The sequence below is a fragment of the Poecile atricapillus genome, chromosome 17 (genome assembly GCF_030490865.1).
Source record: "Poecile atricapillus isolate bPoeAtr1 chromosome 17, bPoeAtr1.hap1, whole genome shotgun sequence".
Classification (NCBI taxonomy): Eukaryota; Metazoa; Chordata; class Aves; order Passeriformes; family Paridae; genus Poecile; species Poecile atricapillus.
Window position 1 is genome coordinate 6315483 of NC_081265.1, and position 15879 is coordinate 6331361.

The 15879-nt window shown below is 55.2% G+C and overlaps 1 protein-coding gene across 1 annotated transcript; it reads right to left on the reverse strand.

Annotated features, from left to right (window-relative positions):
• Positions 1-397: 397 nt before the first annotated feature.
• FADS6 (fatty acid desaturase 6) lies at positions 398-7755 on the reverse strand. The gene is made up of 7 exons (XM_058852586.1): positions 7655-7755; positions 7083-7426; positions 6183-6349; positions 5733-5913; positions 4700-4887; positions 3957-4136; positions 398-3087 (listed from the first exon to the last, which is right to left on the reverse strand). Exons 2-7 carry the CDS (start codon positions 7420-7422, stop codon positions 2938-2940), a joined length of 1206 nt encoding a protein of 401 aa, XP_058708569.1. The 5' UTR covers positions 7423-7426; positions 7655-7755; the 3' UTR covers positions 398-2937.
• Between the last annotated feature and the right edge of the window lie 8124 nt (positions 7756-15879).

The window sequence follows — 15879 nt, forward strand, 5'->3', positions numbered from 1 at the left end:
CGGGAAAGCGCCTCATTAGCATAACCCCGCCTCCCGCCGCCGCATGGCCCCACCCCCGCACCGTCAGCCAATGGCAGCGCGCCGTTTCCACCGCGGCTGACCGGAAACGCGCTAATACCATAGAGAGGTGCGGCAAGAAGAGCCCCCTGGCGGCCGCTCGCACCGCCGCTCTCTGTGGTGAGACCTCCGCGGTACCCGGCGCGCTCCCGCAGCATTCATCATCACTGATGCTGCTAATTGCCTGCGCCCGTTTATCGCCCAACAAGCGACCAGCTCCAAAATCTACCGGGGAAAGCGAAGCTCAGGCTGATTTTAACCATGCGTTACACGGCCACCCTGCTCTTGCCAGGAGAATCCCCCAGCATCCTTCGATAAAAGGTAAAACATTAACGCCAGAGAGAGTGGATAAATTATGCTGACAGAACTCCTGCCCCAGTGTCTCCATGGTCTGTGCTTTATTTCCTCCTTCATCCATATCCCTCGGAGCATTCCAGATGCTGGTGCTCACATCTCCCATGCAGGAGCACCACATCCCATCTTGGTTCAGACCCTGCACAACACACCAGCCAGAAAAATCATCTCATAGGGCCTAGCAGACATTTAAAAGTTGGCCAGTTGCCAGAGCATGCAGGCGAGTGCTTGATGGGGCTTTTAAAATGCAATTAAAACCATGAGGAGTTTACAGCCAGAAGCTGGTTGTAATACAGATCATAAAACCCACACGCTTTCTCTCCTGGTCTTGGAAATGAGTTGATGGCTTTCTGAAAAGGCACGCTGAGAAAGACAGCTGGCTCTGTGCCTCCTTCTGCACCCACTCCTTCAGGGGGGGTTGTGGCAAGGACCAGGAATTCTGCTGGTTCCAAACCCTCAGCCTCAGGTCAGCACAGCAATCATCGAGCCCCTTGCCAGAGAGGCAAGGCTGAAGGCTCCAAATATTGCCATAGAGGTCATCCAAAGAAGCAGTTGGTTTATATTTGAAGGGTTCTAAGTGCAGGAATTAGAATCCTCCTTTTTTCCCAGAATTCTCCTTTTCCCCCGTTAACTTCTGCATCCACCAGCTCTGGCAGGGAATAATCCACCTATCTCCCAAATCACAGGCTGTCTCCTGCTGGCTGAGGGACCTGCAAACACTTGCCTTCAGATGGCATTGCCTTAAAGAACATCCATAAAATCCAGCTGGGAAAAGAGCTGTTGCTCTGAACATTTTGGGGCTGATTTCTTTGCAGCAGGAGAGGGCAAAAGAGCATTTTGTGCCCACAACCAGGAATATATGAGGTTAAGATTACCCTGCCTGAATCAAAAGCACCTCTAATGCTCCCTTCACCTCCTCACTGGAGCTGGAAATGCCAATAATTTGTCACATTTACTTTAATTTATCTCTGATGCTCAACTGAGAAATTAATTGTGGGAGGGGCAGTCTGGGGAGGATCTTTGGCCCCCTAGAGCATTCAGGCCATTTGCCCTGGCCATACCCCTCCAGCTGCTCCAGACCCAGCCTAACCCCTGCCCAGAGGACAGGAATTTGCCCTCTGGGTGTTTCATAATGTCCTGGATCAATGACCCACATAGGCCTGGATAGAGGTGACAATGCCCCCAAATCAGTGCATCAGCAGCCCCTGGGCCCCAGCCCAGGATAAATCGATCGTTCAACATTTCTGATGCCAAAGGGGTCGTGCTGGATGGATCCAGGGCCACTCCTCCTTTCCCTGAGTCTGGATCACCTGCACAGGGATGCCGTGGCCACCCCAGTTCCAGCCTCACATCACAGGGACACTTCCCCAGTGCATCTGAGGATGCTCCTGGACTTGGTGGAGGAGAAGCAGAGTAAAACACCATGAACTGCCTGCTGCAACAATCACCTTGTCACAGGCCAGGACCCGGGCAGAGCATCCCTGTGCCTTGGGACACATTTACCTGTGAAGCTTTACAAATCCACAACGTGGCACTGCAGGGGTCCAGCCCAGATGGGAGAACAACTCAAATCAGGGAGCAAAACCCCAGGCTCAAAGCAAAACCACACTGGTCTCAGTCTGGCCATCCCTTTCTGCTGCCAGCTCCCCACCGTGACACTGGGGTGGACTCTGTGGTTGTTCTTGCAGGTGTAGGACAGCAGAGCACCCTGGTAAAGCCAGACACAGCTCCCCAGAGGGGGCTTGAACTGGCCACATGAGCATCCCAGCCCTGGCAGCAGCACAGGGGGCAGAGCTCACCCTCCCTCAACAGGGAAGGTGTCCCAAGCCCTGTACACCTGCCTGCCTCTGGCAGGGGATTCCCTTGGTAAACTCTTGCCATGGCAATAAGCAGGTGTGGGGTCACCTCTGACACCCCAACACAGACACCCCCCATGGAATGGGGGTCTTTCCCCCAGTCCTGCCCTGGGCACCACAGGATACCAGTAAAACTTCCTCCAGCAACAAAAGCCATTGAAAAAGGAAATCCACCCCAAAGTGTTAAGGCTGAATTTGCCAAATCTTTGTTCCTAGAAGGGACTGATTTAGCCCAAAGTCAGGCAAAGCACAAGTAGCAGTGACACAACCCCCTCCCCACCATCCACCCCTTCCCTCAGACCCCGACCACACAGCTGCAGATCCATCCTACAGATCGTGGTGCTTCCCAGTTCTGGATGTCCTGGACATGGTGCTGCAACCCCCACGGATAGGGGGGATTTCCTCTCCCCGAGTGTGAAAGCAGAGTGGATAAAACTAAGCCCTGGCTGGGAATAACTGTGGGGGACCCCGATTTTTCTGTCCCTGGTGCTGCCCCACCTGCCTCTCCCCCTGCAGTGGCTCTGTGCACCATTTTCTAGCCAAAAGCAAGACTTCAGGGAGGGATGTTTCCTACACCATGACTTCATGAAGGTGTTGGTCCTGCTAAAACCATCCCTCTGAATGTCCCTGTGAGAAACAGCCCCCCCAAGTGCTGTGGCCCCCGTGGTCCTCACTGGATGCCCACCAGCTCCGTTATGGGGGGAGCATGGACCATCAGCTCCTCATATCTCTGGAGGAAGAGCCAGAGCCTGGAGCTGTAGGTGTCCTCATTGTAGGGCAGCTTCTTCTGCTTCAGATACTGTGAAACGATGGGTTTGATCTGCAAAGGCAAAGGTAATGTCAGCACTGTGCAGGATGCCCTGGTGTTTGTACAAGATGCCTGAAATGTGCCCAGAAAACCCCACATGCCCAAAGCTGGGCTGGAGCAGGCAGCACCAGATGTAGAATCTTTGCTGTGAATATTAGGAGGAAGGTGGTTTCCAATTGCAGCATCACAGGGATTCACCCTGGCCAAACGCCTTTGGAGGGCTCCAAATTAGGAGAGATGCCCTAATGAGGCTTCTAATGAGAGCCAGCCATGAATGCTCATCATTCACGCCCATCATTATTCCCACGTGCCCACACAGCCAGCTCGGTGAAGGGACTGGGAGGTTGCCACAGACTTAATTACCTCCTTCCCTGCAACACCTCTTTGGGGAAGGCAGGTCCTGCCAGCCCTGTGAGCTCAAGCAAAGGACACTGAAAACAAGAGCACGGTACCGAGTGAGTGGCAATCCTGTGCTGAAGGGCAGGGTATGGACCTGCCTTGGGATCCCTCCAGCTGGGGCAGTCCTCAGAGCCCACGTTTTGAACACACCCCACACCTCAGTGCAGCAAGTAAGGGCATGACCAAAGCGATAGGAGGTTGTCTGAACCAAAAACTGTGCAATGCTGGGGATACTTTCCCAATGGAATAACTGGGAGGATCCTGGACTGCTGGAAAGCTTCTGCGGGCTGGAATTGGGACCAGGAACCCAGAAGAAACAGGAATGGGATGGCAAGAGGTGGGTTAGGGCTGCAAAGCAGTGAGTGGTTTCCAGCATGGGAAGGAGCAGCACAGACAGGTCTGGCAGCGGGGGTGGGAGGTAGTGGGGAGATGGATGTCTCATCCCCATGTCACCTCCCAGCCACCTTGTGGGGTTGTCTCACCTTCAGGCACATGTTGTCAGAGAGGCTGGGGAAGAGGTGATGCTCCACATGGCAGCTGATGAGCGAGTGGCCGAAGGACCAGTCAAGGAGGGCGTTGCGGGGCAGGTTGAGGACGCCCAGGCTCATGAGGTGGATCCGCTTGGGTTTGCGGTCGGCCGCGAACATGGGGAGGCCGATGTGCTGCAGGAGAGGCAGGGTGGGTACCCTGTGGCACCTGTCACCTCCCCAGTCTCCCTCCAGCAGAGCCAATGGCACCTCTGCCTGTGCGTGGGCACGAAGAGCCACGTTTGGGGTCTCTCTGCCAGCCCCAGAGCTGGGTTTGTCTCTAAAGTCACTCCATCTTGTGTTTGTCTGTCCATGGAGCCACCAAGGAGCTCCCAGGCTCTGTTTCCCCAATACATCCACACTTAGAGCCACCAGCATATCCCCACCCCAAGGCCTGTAACACCACATGAAACACACATCAGCCCTCCCAATAATACCAGCCACTGCACAAGACATCATCCTCACACCCTCTGCACTCATCTGCCCTGACATTTTCCAAGGGCCACCACTTTTCACCCAGCATCACCAGCCTAATGCTCCTGGTGACAACATCAGCACAAGGGAGGTGACAACTGAACCCACTCGCCTTAAGGTGACACAAGCTCTGGCCAGCAGCATCAGGGCTTTGTCACCAGCACTGGGTGGTGGCTTGCCTGTCTTCAGCACTGTTGGGATACCTGGAAGCTTCAGGTCTCTACCTGGAATATGTTGACATGGATGTAGGGATGGGCCAGGAGGGAGCGGGTGAGCAGCATGCAGAGCAGGGCAGACCACGGCGACTGGAAGCCCGAGACGTGGAGCAGGAGCCAGTAATGGCAGTAAAACCCCAGGAACATGCAGCAGAGGGTCCGGAGAGCTGCCTTCCACTCCACGTTCCTCAATAAATCTGCACAGGGAAGAGGAGGCAGCACATGGGAGAGGTGTTGATGTTTCCCTACCACCACTGCTGCTCTGGCAGTCAGGCTGCCCAGTGTGCCAACAGCCCCACAGCCCAGCCCATTAACTCACTTTCCCCATCCTCCAGTTTGGCCCAAACCCTATAGAACTGCTGGGGTGTGTGTCTGAGAGCCTCCCCAGAGCAGCAGAGCCAGCTGTGCATCATCACTCAGGGGATTTGGATGTACCTTCATTTCTTACAATTTGCCAAGTCATTGTCTGTGTATCTGGCACTGTCCAGACCTGGGTAATACAGTCCAGAGGGCTTTGCTTCCCCAGCCTCTTACTGCTTTCTGGGCTCTTCTCCCTGATTGTTTCCTGGCACCATTATTTCCCTGGAGCCACCACCTTTTCTGCCCAAGCTCTTTGCGTCTGGCCCCTGCAGCCCCCCAAACTTCCACCCCCATACACAGCCATCAAACACCCTGTGAGATGCTCTGATCAACCTGAGACCCACATGTGACACTGAACCCCATTACGGCCACAGATCTGAGTTAAAGGAGAATGGATTCGGGGTGCTCCAGGCTCATGATGGCTTTTGCCAGAGATTTCAACATCCAGCACAGGAAAAGGTGAAGTGTTTTCTCAGCCTCAGCTGAAAGTAGATGTATCAGATGTGGTCCTCAGGGCAAATGCAGCATCTCCTGCCTTTCCTGCAGCCCAGTGTCCCACCAGGGGCTGGTGTAGTTAGTGTGATGCCTCCAAACAAAGCAGGACCCTTGGGTGGGTTGAGACCTGGGCAGTCACAGGCTTCCCACACCTGGCACCCTGTCCCAAGGTGGCTGGGACACGTACCAAGTGCAACCAGGGGGGTTAGGATGGGCACTGCGAGAGGCGCGATGAACATGTAAACGTAGCGGTTGAGGAAAGGAAGTTTCCACGTGCTGGAGTCCCCCAGGCCGATGACATTGGTGTAGCCGTGGTGGATCTTCACATGGTTGTAGGTGGCCTGCTCGACTGTGAAAGCTGAGCAGAGCTGGGAGGAAAGAGAGAAATGTGGTGCCAGGGTTAGGCACTGCCTGGCTTGGGCTTGTGTGGGAGGAAACTGGGGAGATACTCTGGAACCAAAATGAAGCACCATGGGGAGATGCTCTGCACCCCATAGACCCCAAACCAGTCTGGAAATGGGCTTTTAAGGGTTAAGCTAAGAAACTAAGAGTTAAACTAGAAACCTTTCCCACCATTCCAAACATTTCCCAGCACCACAAGGTGTTGATGGGGTGTTTTTGGGGCTGCCCCACTCACCTCAATGAAGAAGACAGCCCACACTTTGCCCCAGGACTTGGACTCGGTCAAGGCATTGTGGCTGGCCAGGTGACTGCCCTTGACGGTCAGGGTGTGATGCACCACACCAAGGGTGAGGACACCCGCCAGGAAAGGGATGGCCTGGGCCGACCGCAGGCACAGGAACCCTGTGGAGAAACCAGCCAGGCAGGAGCTTGGCCATGCACATGTCCTGCAGCCCTCTGAGCCAGGCTGGAGGTGCTGCTACACCCAAACACGCCAGCCACTGCCCTAAACCTGTTCTTCAGCTGTAGTTACAGGTACTTAAACGATGCAAGTCACAGTTTGCCTCCTCATCATCCTCATGACTGGCCCAGCCACATTCACCCTTGTGCTGAAGGTTTGGCCACTTCCAGCCTCAATGGCAATGAGTGCTGCAGGTGCCTGATCCCACCCCACAGTTCTGGGATGCGGGATTACACTGATATTATTCCTCTGCCAGGATTTGAGCATCCCCAGGAGTTCAACAGCAAGAGAAGGTCCTAAATTCCAGCCATGCCACCAGAGACCCACACTCAACTGTTTTCCTCTGCACCCACCACAGCCAGGGTCATTGAACCAAAACCACCATGCTTTCCCTGTCCCACGGTGGGACACATCACCCACTGTCCTGCCCTGCGTGCATCTGCCTGGGCACCATCCCCTCAGCCCAGGCAGTGCCCCAGATACCACTGCCCCTTACTCCATCGTGCCCTCGTCACCCACCATGGGGTCAGAGAGTGCCAAGTCATGGGCTAAAGGAGTTATTGCAGCCTTGTTACAACCTCAGTAGGTGCCAATGGGCTCCCAGCACAAAGCAGGAGGCCGTGGGACCCCCGGGGACCCCCCTGGCCACGGTCTGGGAGGGCTGAGCCAGGTTACCTGCTGGCAGCAGGAGGAGGCTGCAGGCAAGGATGCTGATGTCCACGCCGTGCCGTTCCCACCAGCTGCTGCTCTTCACCACCTTCTGCACCAGCTCCGAGAGCTCGGTCATCAGGGCTTCCTCGGGCTGCCGAGCTCGCTGTGGGGCTCCCTCGGGGGTCACGTCCCCGTCACCCAGTGCTGGCCCCGGCTCCCAGCCCTCTGCCATCACGTCTGTCCTGCTGCCACCAGGTGCTGCCGTGCCCCGGAGCGAGGGGTCCTCCATCCCCCCGAGCCGGGTGATACCGCTGACCTCCCCGTTGTCCTGCCGTCCCCTCGGGTCCCCATCCCGCAGTGACATCTCCCTGCCGAACAGAGGTCACGCAGGGTGTCACCCCCGGAGCACCCACCCCAGCACCCCGACCCACCGCGGGCGGGCTCGCCGGCTCCGGCTGCCGCCGAAGGACACGGCAAGGGCAGGGATGGGAAAAATAAACAATCCAAGGAGGACGCAGCCAGCGGACACGGCCGGAGAGCCAGGCAGGCACCCGGCACAGGGACACAGAGCACAGCCACCACAGCCCCCTACTCACGGCAGCCCCGGCTCGGTGCCTCTCCCGGCGCTGGGCGCTCAGGGGGCCGGGCAGCCCGAGAGACTCCGCACCGCCGCGATTTGGAGAAGGGAGGAGCGGGGGAGGACTGGGAGGAGGGCGAATGCAGATGAGCCATGGCAATAATCCGCCTTCCTGGCCCATTTAGGGGAGCGGCCGAGGAAGCGGGGCCGTGGGGAGGGCAGCAGAGGGGGAAGGAGTGGAAAAAAAGATGGATAAAGGCAATGGAAATGCTGGAGGCGAAGGAGCCAAGCGTCGGGAACAGCACTGAGAAACCCAAGCAGAGCGCTGAGGACGGGGATAGGGTTTCGTTTTTGCCAGGGAGAGGGAGCAAACGTTGCCTGTCCCATGAGGGAGCCTGGGAAAAAATTTTTTGGGGGAAAATCGGCCTTTTCCAGAGCGAGGAGCAGGCTGCAGGAAGGAGGGGATGCCTGTGCCCGCCTGTCCAAACTGCTGCTGCCCTGGAGCCGCCCAGCACCCTCTGCTCTGCGGGGCATACAGAGCCCAGAGCCACCCGCCAGGGACCTCAGGATACCCCAAACCTGTCCCTCGCAACTCTGGCACCCAGCTCTGACCCCCGTAGGGTATCTCTTCTCTTCTGACCTGATTCTGTATGAATTTCCCCCATTTTCCATCACTGCTTCCTGACTCATCACCCAGATACTGGCATCCAAAAGCTTAGGGGATGCTCCTGCACAGACCAGGATCTCCAGAACCCTATTTCTTTATGAAAGAAAGCTAAAATCACATTGCTTCTCGCTGCGGTACTGAATTTCTTCCTGCTTTGTTATTTCTCTTTGCCAAACCTCAAATCAGCTCAACTGATCCACCAAAACCTTAATGAACATTGACATCCATCAAATCCCTATGGATTTGCAACAAACAAGGCTGATTTGCTACACCCATCACTAGGATATCACAGCGACAAACTGGGATGGGCCCAGCACCTCCAGTAACATCACATCACTGTCACATTTTGCAGGGAAGCAAACCTCACACCCAAGTTCCCAGGGAATTATCACCCTCTGGAAATAAAAATAAAAAAAATAAAAAAAAAAAAAAAATCCCAGCTGCTGCAAAAGGGGCAGAGCTGAGAGTGCATCAGAGACCTGCTGAGGTTTCATTTCCACTCTAAGAGCATGCATTAGTAAAGACCATTTCTAGAGCCAGGGGGACTGAGGAATCACGGTGGTTTGTGAAGCCCAGCCAGTGATTAATTCATTCTGATGAGCAGAATGGCTTTTCCCACCTGTCCACAGCTGGGAGAGCACCCACGGGTGCTGCCACGCAAGGGGAAGCAGGTGTCAGACCCAAAGGTGCATCGGGTGGGGCTGCTCCAGAGGGATACGGTACCTTCATTGTCACACCTCGGCTGTCACCACGAGGGACAGTGGCAGCAGGGGACAGCCCTGCTCTGAGGGTGCCGTTTGGCAGGGCAAGGGTGAGCTCTGATGGAACTGCCATTGCACAACGGGGCAGAACTGGTTATGTGGGGGCAGCTGAGGAGGAGGAGGGGGTGAGGACCAGCCACACATCCAACACCGACATGATCCATGAGGGTCCCAGTGCAGCTGGCACAGGGAGAGGCAGGTGCATGGCATCACTCTGTTCTGCACTGCCTCTAGGACCAGATACCACCTGGGAGAAGAGAACAAATAGTGGGTTAAAAACTACATGGAAGAGACTGAATTTTGGTTTATGGGGAAAAGTGCTGAACCTAAAAGAGGTACAGCCAAGGTGGGAGTCACTGTGCTGACAACAGACCAGAAAGTGTAAGAAGAGTCTGCAGAGCCATAAGCACAGTCAGCAGATTCAGGATTGTAGCCCTAAATCTGCTGCCTTACAGAGCTCTATTTCCAAAATAATCTTTTAAACCCCAAGTTACATCTGATTTCCCACCACACACAGGTCAAGTCACACAGTTACCCTGACCCAACTGAGTCTTAGGGATCAAAGCAAACACTGGCCTGGCCTTTGTGCTGTGGACACAAACACCTCCAATTTAGCAGAGTAAACATGTGTAAGACTCAGAAATCCCTCAGCACACAGCAGGGCAGCTGGAGGGAATCAACATAATCCCTGAAGCAGCGAGCTCTGGCCAGCAGCTGCTGACCCTGTGGCTGTCCCTTGCCCAGGGCATCAGGAGGGTCCCACAGGCAGCCCTCACTGCCTCCATCCCACTGTCTGCCATCCCAAGGGAGCCATGGGAATTGGCTCATTGTCCTCATCTGACCCACTCTGCCCCTAGAAAGGCCAAATCTGGCTCCCAGCAAGCTCCTCCCATGTCCCTGCTCCCCAAAGAGGGGAAAACGGGCCATTTTAGCCTGGCACAAGGACACACGTGCCAGGCCATCAGGACCCAGCAGCTATTAAGTGCTTCCTTGCTGAGCCCTCCCAGGATCTCCCTAGCCCGTGGGACAGCACCTGCTGCAGCCCCAGAAGTACAATTTCCTGCCCAGGAAAGTGGGAGTTTCCAGGAATATGGAAAAGCTGCAGTATTTGCACCCCAGGGTTGTGGTGAGGACATGGAGCTCCCTCAGCAGCCCTTCCCTCCCTGCAGCCACCCACCTGGCACACCCTCCACCCTGGGGAAGGAATGCTCAGACTGCAGGGGCAGGCAGTGGGACACCACCAGATCCTCTGGTTGTCTCAGCCGGACACTCCCAAAACCATCACCTCCCCTTCCCCTGGCATCGCTGTCTGCTGAGATTCACTTTTTTAATACCTGGCTTTGGACAGCACTTCCACCTTTTTCAGTTGGGTAATTAATTTAATCAGGGATTGATTAGCACCATCCCCTGCCCAGCAGGCAGACCTTAAGCACCTCCTCTCTTTGTCTTTTGGGGTCTGGCAGAACTGTGGGGTCCTCAAGAAGGAGAAATTCTCCGGATTCATCACCTCCCTCCACCCAAAGCCCAGGGGCCGAGCCAGGAGCTCCATCTGCAGGCAGAGCTCTGCCTCCATCACCCCAAAAGCAGCTCCCTCCTCCCCAGATTCGGGCCCTGGCACACGGTATTTGGCACACCCCGAGTCCCACAGCCGAGGTACGAGATTAGCTCCGGTCCCCACTCCTTCACTCATCTACCCCGGGGCCATCTGGGGCACCCCAAACCTTCCCTCCATATGGAATGAGGAAAGAGAGAAGGACGAGCTCGGGAGCCACGGGGCAGGCACCAGAGGGAGTCACAGCTCCACGCAGCACCTGCTAGAGCTGTAGTTTTGCTAAAAGTGCAGGAAATTGAGCTGGTGGGCTCCCAAGGGATGCTTAGTCCTGAGCTCTTGGGATTGCAAACCGTGAGACCCAGCCTCACCTGTGTGTCAGGGCAACGAGATCTCAGAGGATGCCAGAGCTGGCTCAGCCACCAAGCCCTTGCCCATGGGATGCAAAGTCCCGTTCCAGGGATGCTGGGGGCACTTAGGCACCAAGCCCCATCCCATGGGTTGCTAAGTCCCCTCTTAGGGATCAAGACCTTGGGTGCAGCTGCAGCCTCCCTGAGAGCTCCAGTGCTGCCAGGCTGGCAGGGGGGGTGAGATGCCAGATCCATCAAGGGCTGTTTTCCAGTCCACATCCTCCCAGCCCTGCAAGACTTGGCAAGGTCATGCTTTTAACCTTAAATAAATACCCTTCCCGGGATATCTCACTGTTTGCAGGGCTCAAATGGCCACTTCAGGCCACAGAAAACTTACTGCTCATGCTCAGCAAGCTCTGGGAAGCAGCTGGATCCCAGTGCTGGCTAATCTGGCTGATCTGTTTGCATGGCACAGACCGGACGATGGCGAGACGGGGCGGGCAGAGCCCTGGGTCATGCACTGGCTGCGGGGGAGGCATTGTGGACAATGCCTGGTCTTATCCAGCCTCTCTGTTGGACTTATCCAGCCTCTCTGTTGGTCTTATCCAGGCTCTGTGTTGGTCCAGTGCTGCCCTGCACTGACCCAGCACCTCCACAAGGAAGTGGCTGAATGGCAAAACCCCACAAAGGACATTGTCCAGACAGAAAGGATTTGGAGGCCCCATACCCTCAGTGTCATTGACACCATCCTTTTCATTGCTGCTATATTTTTCTCATCCATTTGACCCCAAGATGGATGCTGGAGGGGTTATAGGTGGAGAATTGCTCTGCCAAACCTCAGTGATGTTCACCCTGGAGTGAGAACAGCTGGGATTTACCTGCCAGCAGCAGCCAGGTATGGAGACATCAACCTAATCCCTCACTCCTGCAGGCTTTAGAGGCTACATGGCATTGTAGAGCCTGAACTCTCCTGGCTCCAGGGTTGGGACAATGCTCCTCTGGGTCCTGGCTAGGCCAGAGTGCTGCTGTGCTGCAGGGATAGACCTGCACTTGCTTGGTGGGGACAGACCCTTGGGACAGCCTGACAGAGTGGGAGACTCTTCCCTGCATGGAGTTAAACACATGCCTGGTATCAGCTATGACATGAGTCCAAACACAAACATGATCCCTCTTCCCTTTCTAGAAGCCACCTGCAAACACAAGAGTCCCAAAGTTCAGGAAAGCTCAGAAAACCAGGTGTAGTTTCTTTTAGTTTCTTTACTTCCCAAGGCGGTGACTGCTGAAGGGAGGTTTATTCAAAGCACATGGAAACCAAACCCAACACAAAGCCCTGCCCTGAGCCCTTGGACATCCCAGTCCAGGGCTCAAAGCCAAAGCCCACCTTTCCCCATGAGCACCCCCAAAGCCCCTGGGGACTCACTGAATATCCACCCCCAGTATATCCTGGTACCGTACCTAGGCTATGCTTTCAGTTTTATATATCAGCAATGAATAAAGCAGTTGTCATCCACCCCTGCTCCAGCCCAGCTTAAAATCCAAAGCCTGGCTAGAGGTGTCAACTAATCACAGACTTCCTCCACTTAGCAGCTCAGGGCCAAGGTAATCACTGGTTTGGATGCCTCTGCTCTTGCCCCGACCGAAACTACTTGCCCCCACCCCTGTGTTCCTGGCGTCACTGCCTGGCCAGGTGTTACCCAACGCAGGCGCGCGGTGGAGATGCCGTGGGCTCCATCCTTCTCTGCTGCCATAATGCTGAGCCTGCCACCAACAGTGCCACCAAGGAATGGTCCAGGCTGCTCTCCTGCCAGCCTGGCAGCTCTTTTGTAATGCTGAATTTCTGTGGAGTCCTGTCCTGATCAGCCCTGAGGAGGGAACCAGCCATGCCTCCAGTTCCAGTAAGCAGCCAGCGATTGGAATGATGCTCCTGGACACAGCTCTGCACTTCCAGTCCTCAAAAATTATATGTTTCTACTTGTAAACATGGCACTACCCAACCCCAGCCTTCCCAGCTCCCAGGTGCCCTTCTGGTCCCCAACCAGAGCCACTGGGGCTGGCCACACACATATCCCTGCAGGCAGGCACCCGGGCCTGCAGCTCTCTATCAGACGCCCACACAACATTTTTACCACTCAGTGCAGGCAGTGTAACTCCAGGCTCCATCGTCTGCCCTCTCGAAGAAAGAGGAATGTTTCCAACCTCTTCAGTGTGTGGAAGGAGGGTGTGGACCCCAGGATGGCATTAACTGGCACTTGGCACCTTGGGCTGATCAGTGACTGAGCAGGGATGGTTTGCCAGGACAGCAGCTTTTGGGGGACAGTTCTCCCTGCTGGAAGGGAAAGGGCTTGGGAGAGACTGCAGGGCTCAGGACAGAGTGCCTCTTCCTTTCTCCCTCAGGAGTTTTTGAAAAGGCTCTGCTGGGGCTGTTGTTTGCCCAGTTTAAGAAACCAGAGCTAAGGTGGGTACCAACCAGGACCTGTGTCTTTACTCCGTTCCTGTTCCTTGAGGTATCAGGATACCTTGAATTCATGGAAACCAGGAATTCCTGCAAGACAGAAAGCTCCCTGCTCATTAAGAAGCCCAAGCACAGCTTTGATTGGCAAGAGAGGAGAGATTGCACCATGCAGCCCCTGTACCTGAGACAGGCACTGCCCTCCTCCGGACATGTGTCCATGCTTTTCCCTGGCATGGCCGGCTGGTGCCTGGGTGCAAACAGCAATTAGGTGCCACGGTCCCCGGGCAGGTGCCCAGTCCCACGCTGCTGGGGCCGCAGGGTAGGCGAGGGCAGCCAGGGCCATGATGTAAGCGGCTGTGCCCGGGAGGCAGTGCTGGAAGGGAGCGAGCCACCCAGCCAGGCTGGGAATCCAATGTGCTGTGTCACTCATTCGGGCTGGAAAGTTGGTTGGGAGCCAATGGGCTGCCCAAATCCAGCTGGACTCCAAGAATGTATTCCCACTTTGCCAGTCTTGTGTGGCTGTAACCTATTTTCCCACTCAGTGCAGAGAGGTTATAGCTGAGCTGAGGGGATGAGGAGATGGTCTGTCTCAGCTCCATCTCCCTGCCAGGCCCAGGGACACATCCAACCAGCACCCAGTGTGTCTGTCCACTTTGCCCATCCTTCCCAGTGGGCACAGGCAGCCCACCAGAGCCCTGCTGAACCAGGCACTCACCAAGGACACTTTTTGTTTCTTCTTCCAAGCAAGTGCCCAATGCTCCCTGCCATCCAGAGGGATAACTCACATGCTGCCTGGAAGCTGTTTCATCAGCACAGCCAGACCCATACAACCAGTTAGCTCGGAAAAACACGATTCTTCTAATGATACCTTTGAAGAAGAGGTGCTTTGGATCCCAGTCGACCAAGGGAATATCTGGAGGAGCCCTGAGGAGGTTGCGGGTCAGCTCCAGCTGGCACATGACTTCAAACCCAGCCCTGTCTGTAGCACTGGGTGAAGAAGCTGCCTTCCATCCCCAGTACCTTAAAAACAGCATTTTTGCAGCCCACTAAGAAAACACAAGCACCAGAAAAGCTGTTAATCCTCCAACTGGTTTTCCCAAGGAAGAAAAGTCTCCCTGGCCCCATTCCTCCCACTTTTCCCCTCCCACCATAAGCTATTGCAGGTAAATCCAATGTGCTGCTCCTTAATCCCAGCCTGGGGAAGAAGGAGCCACCCTGACCCAAGCAACCTCACCTCACTGGTGCATTTTATTACTGACTTCAGCCAGGTCCTGCTGGGATCGGGGTCAGCAGGAGCCAGAGCTCACTGGCAGGAGGGCAAAGTGGGGCACAGAAAAGAGGGAGGAGGCTCATGAAAAAAAAAATAGGGCTTAGAATAGAAACCAGGTTACAGCTAAACTGTGGGTGTAGAAGCTGTTGTGGCAGGTAGAGCTGGCTGCCCTGCCAGCCTAGGGGACCAGAGGGCCTCCGAGCCATCCTCAGCATCCTCACCAGATTTCCAGGGTTTTCCATCCTCTGGTTCTGGGAGTTGCTGGGCTGGAAGGAGAGCAGGACTACAGGGATGAGGTTGCATGCAAAATGAACAAGAGCTCAGTCCTAAAGCCATTGCTTCACCCTGCAAGGGTTCCCTTCCATGGGATGGCCACCTGCCTCCAGGTGGTCCTTGCTGCCCCAGGAGTATCAGAGCTGGACAGTGGCACATCAGGAATGGAGACTCAGAGAGCAGTTCTGCAGAAAAAGTAGGGCTTGTTTTTACCTTTCTTCCCAACTGGGAAGAGAACAATCAACAATGAGCAAAGCTTGGCACAAGGCAAGATAAGGCTGGCCTCCTGCAGCGCCTACGGTGGCACCACGAGCGTCACAGGGCCCTTGGCACTACCCAGAGGGTTCCTCTGAAACACACACAGGGCTCACAAGGTGCCACCAGCACCACCGTGGCACCCACCAGCTCAGGAGGCCCAAGGGAAGCTGGATCTGCTAGAAAACACAAAAGGCATCTTGTAGCCACATCCCTGGCTGGGCCATGGCCAGCTGGAGCCAGGCAGGGAGCTGATAGCAGAATTTACCAAGAGTCCAGAGGCAGTTCTGGGAATAGCCTTGCTGCCCAGCCTAAGGCCACTTCCAAGAAGTGTTTCCTTCTGGCACATGGCAAAGGTGATGCCCTCAGAAAACTGGGAAACTTGCTGGAAGAGAGGTGACTATGACTCATGTTTTGTTGGAAAAAGAGGTGAAGCCAGCCTCCTTGAAGCCCATGGAAAATCTCAGGTTCAGCCTGTACATGGATTGATGGCTTTTCCCAATCCCACGGGACAACTTGTCACCTAGGAATTCACTCCATCTGCTCCAGAGTGGGAAAAAACCTGCTGTCAGACACAGAAAAAATACTGCTAGGGAAAACCCTGCTTTCCTCTGGCAGTAGGTCTCCCTTTCTCATAGGAAAAAGTCCTCTGGGCAACAAAATTACC

Excerpts from the sequence above, each read along its gene's own strand:
- FADS6 (XM_058852586.1), bottom strand. The coding sequence starts at position 7,422 with ATGTCACTGCGGGATGGGGACCCGAGGGGACGGCAGGACAACGGGGAG. Across the intron at positions 6,350-7,082 it reads CCTCCTCCTGCTGCCAGCAG|GGTTCCTGTGCCTGCGGTCG; the intron begins GTAACCTGGCTC and ends GTTTCTCCACAG. Across the intron at positions 4,888-5,732 it reads AACCCCCCTGGTTGCACTTG|ATTTATTGAGGAACGTGGAG; the intron begins GTACGTGTCCCA and ends TTCCCTGTGCAG.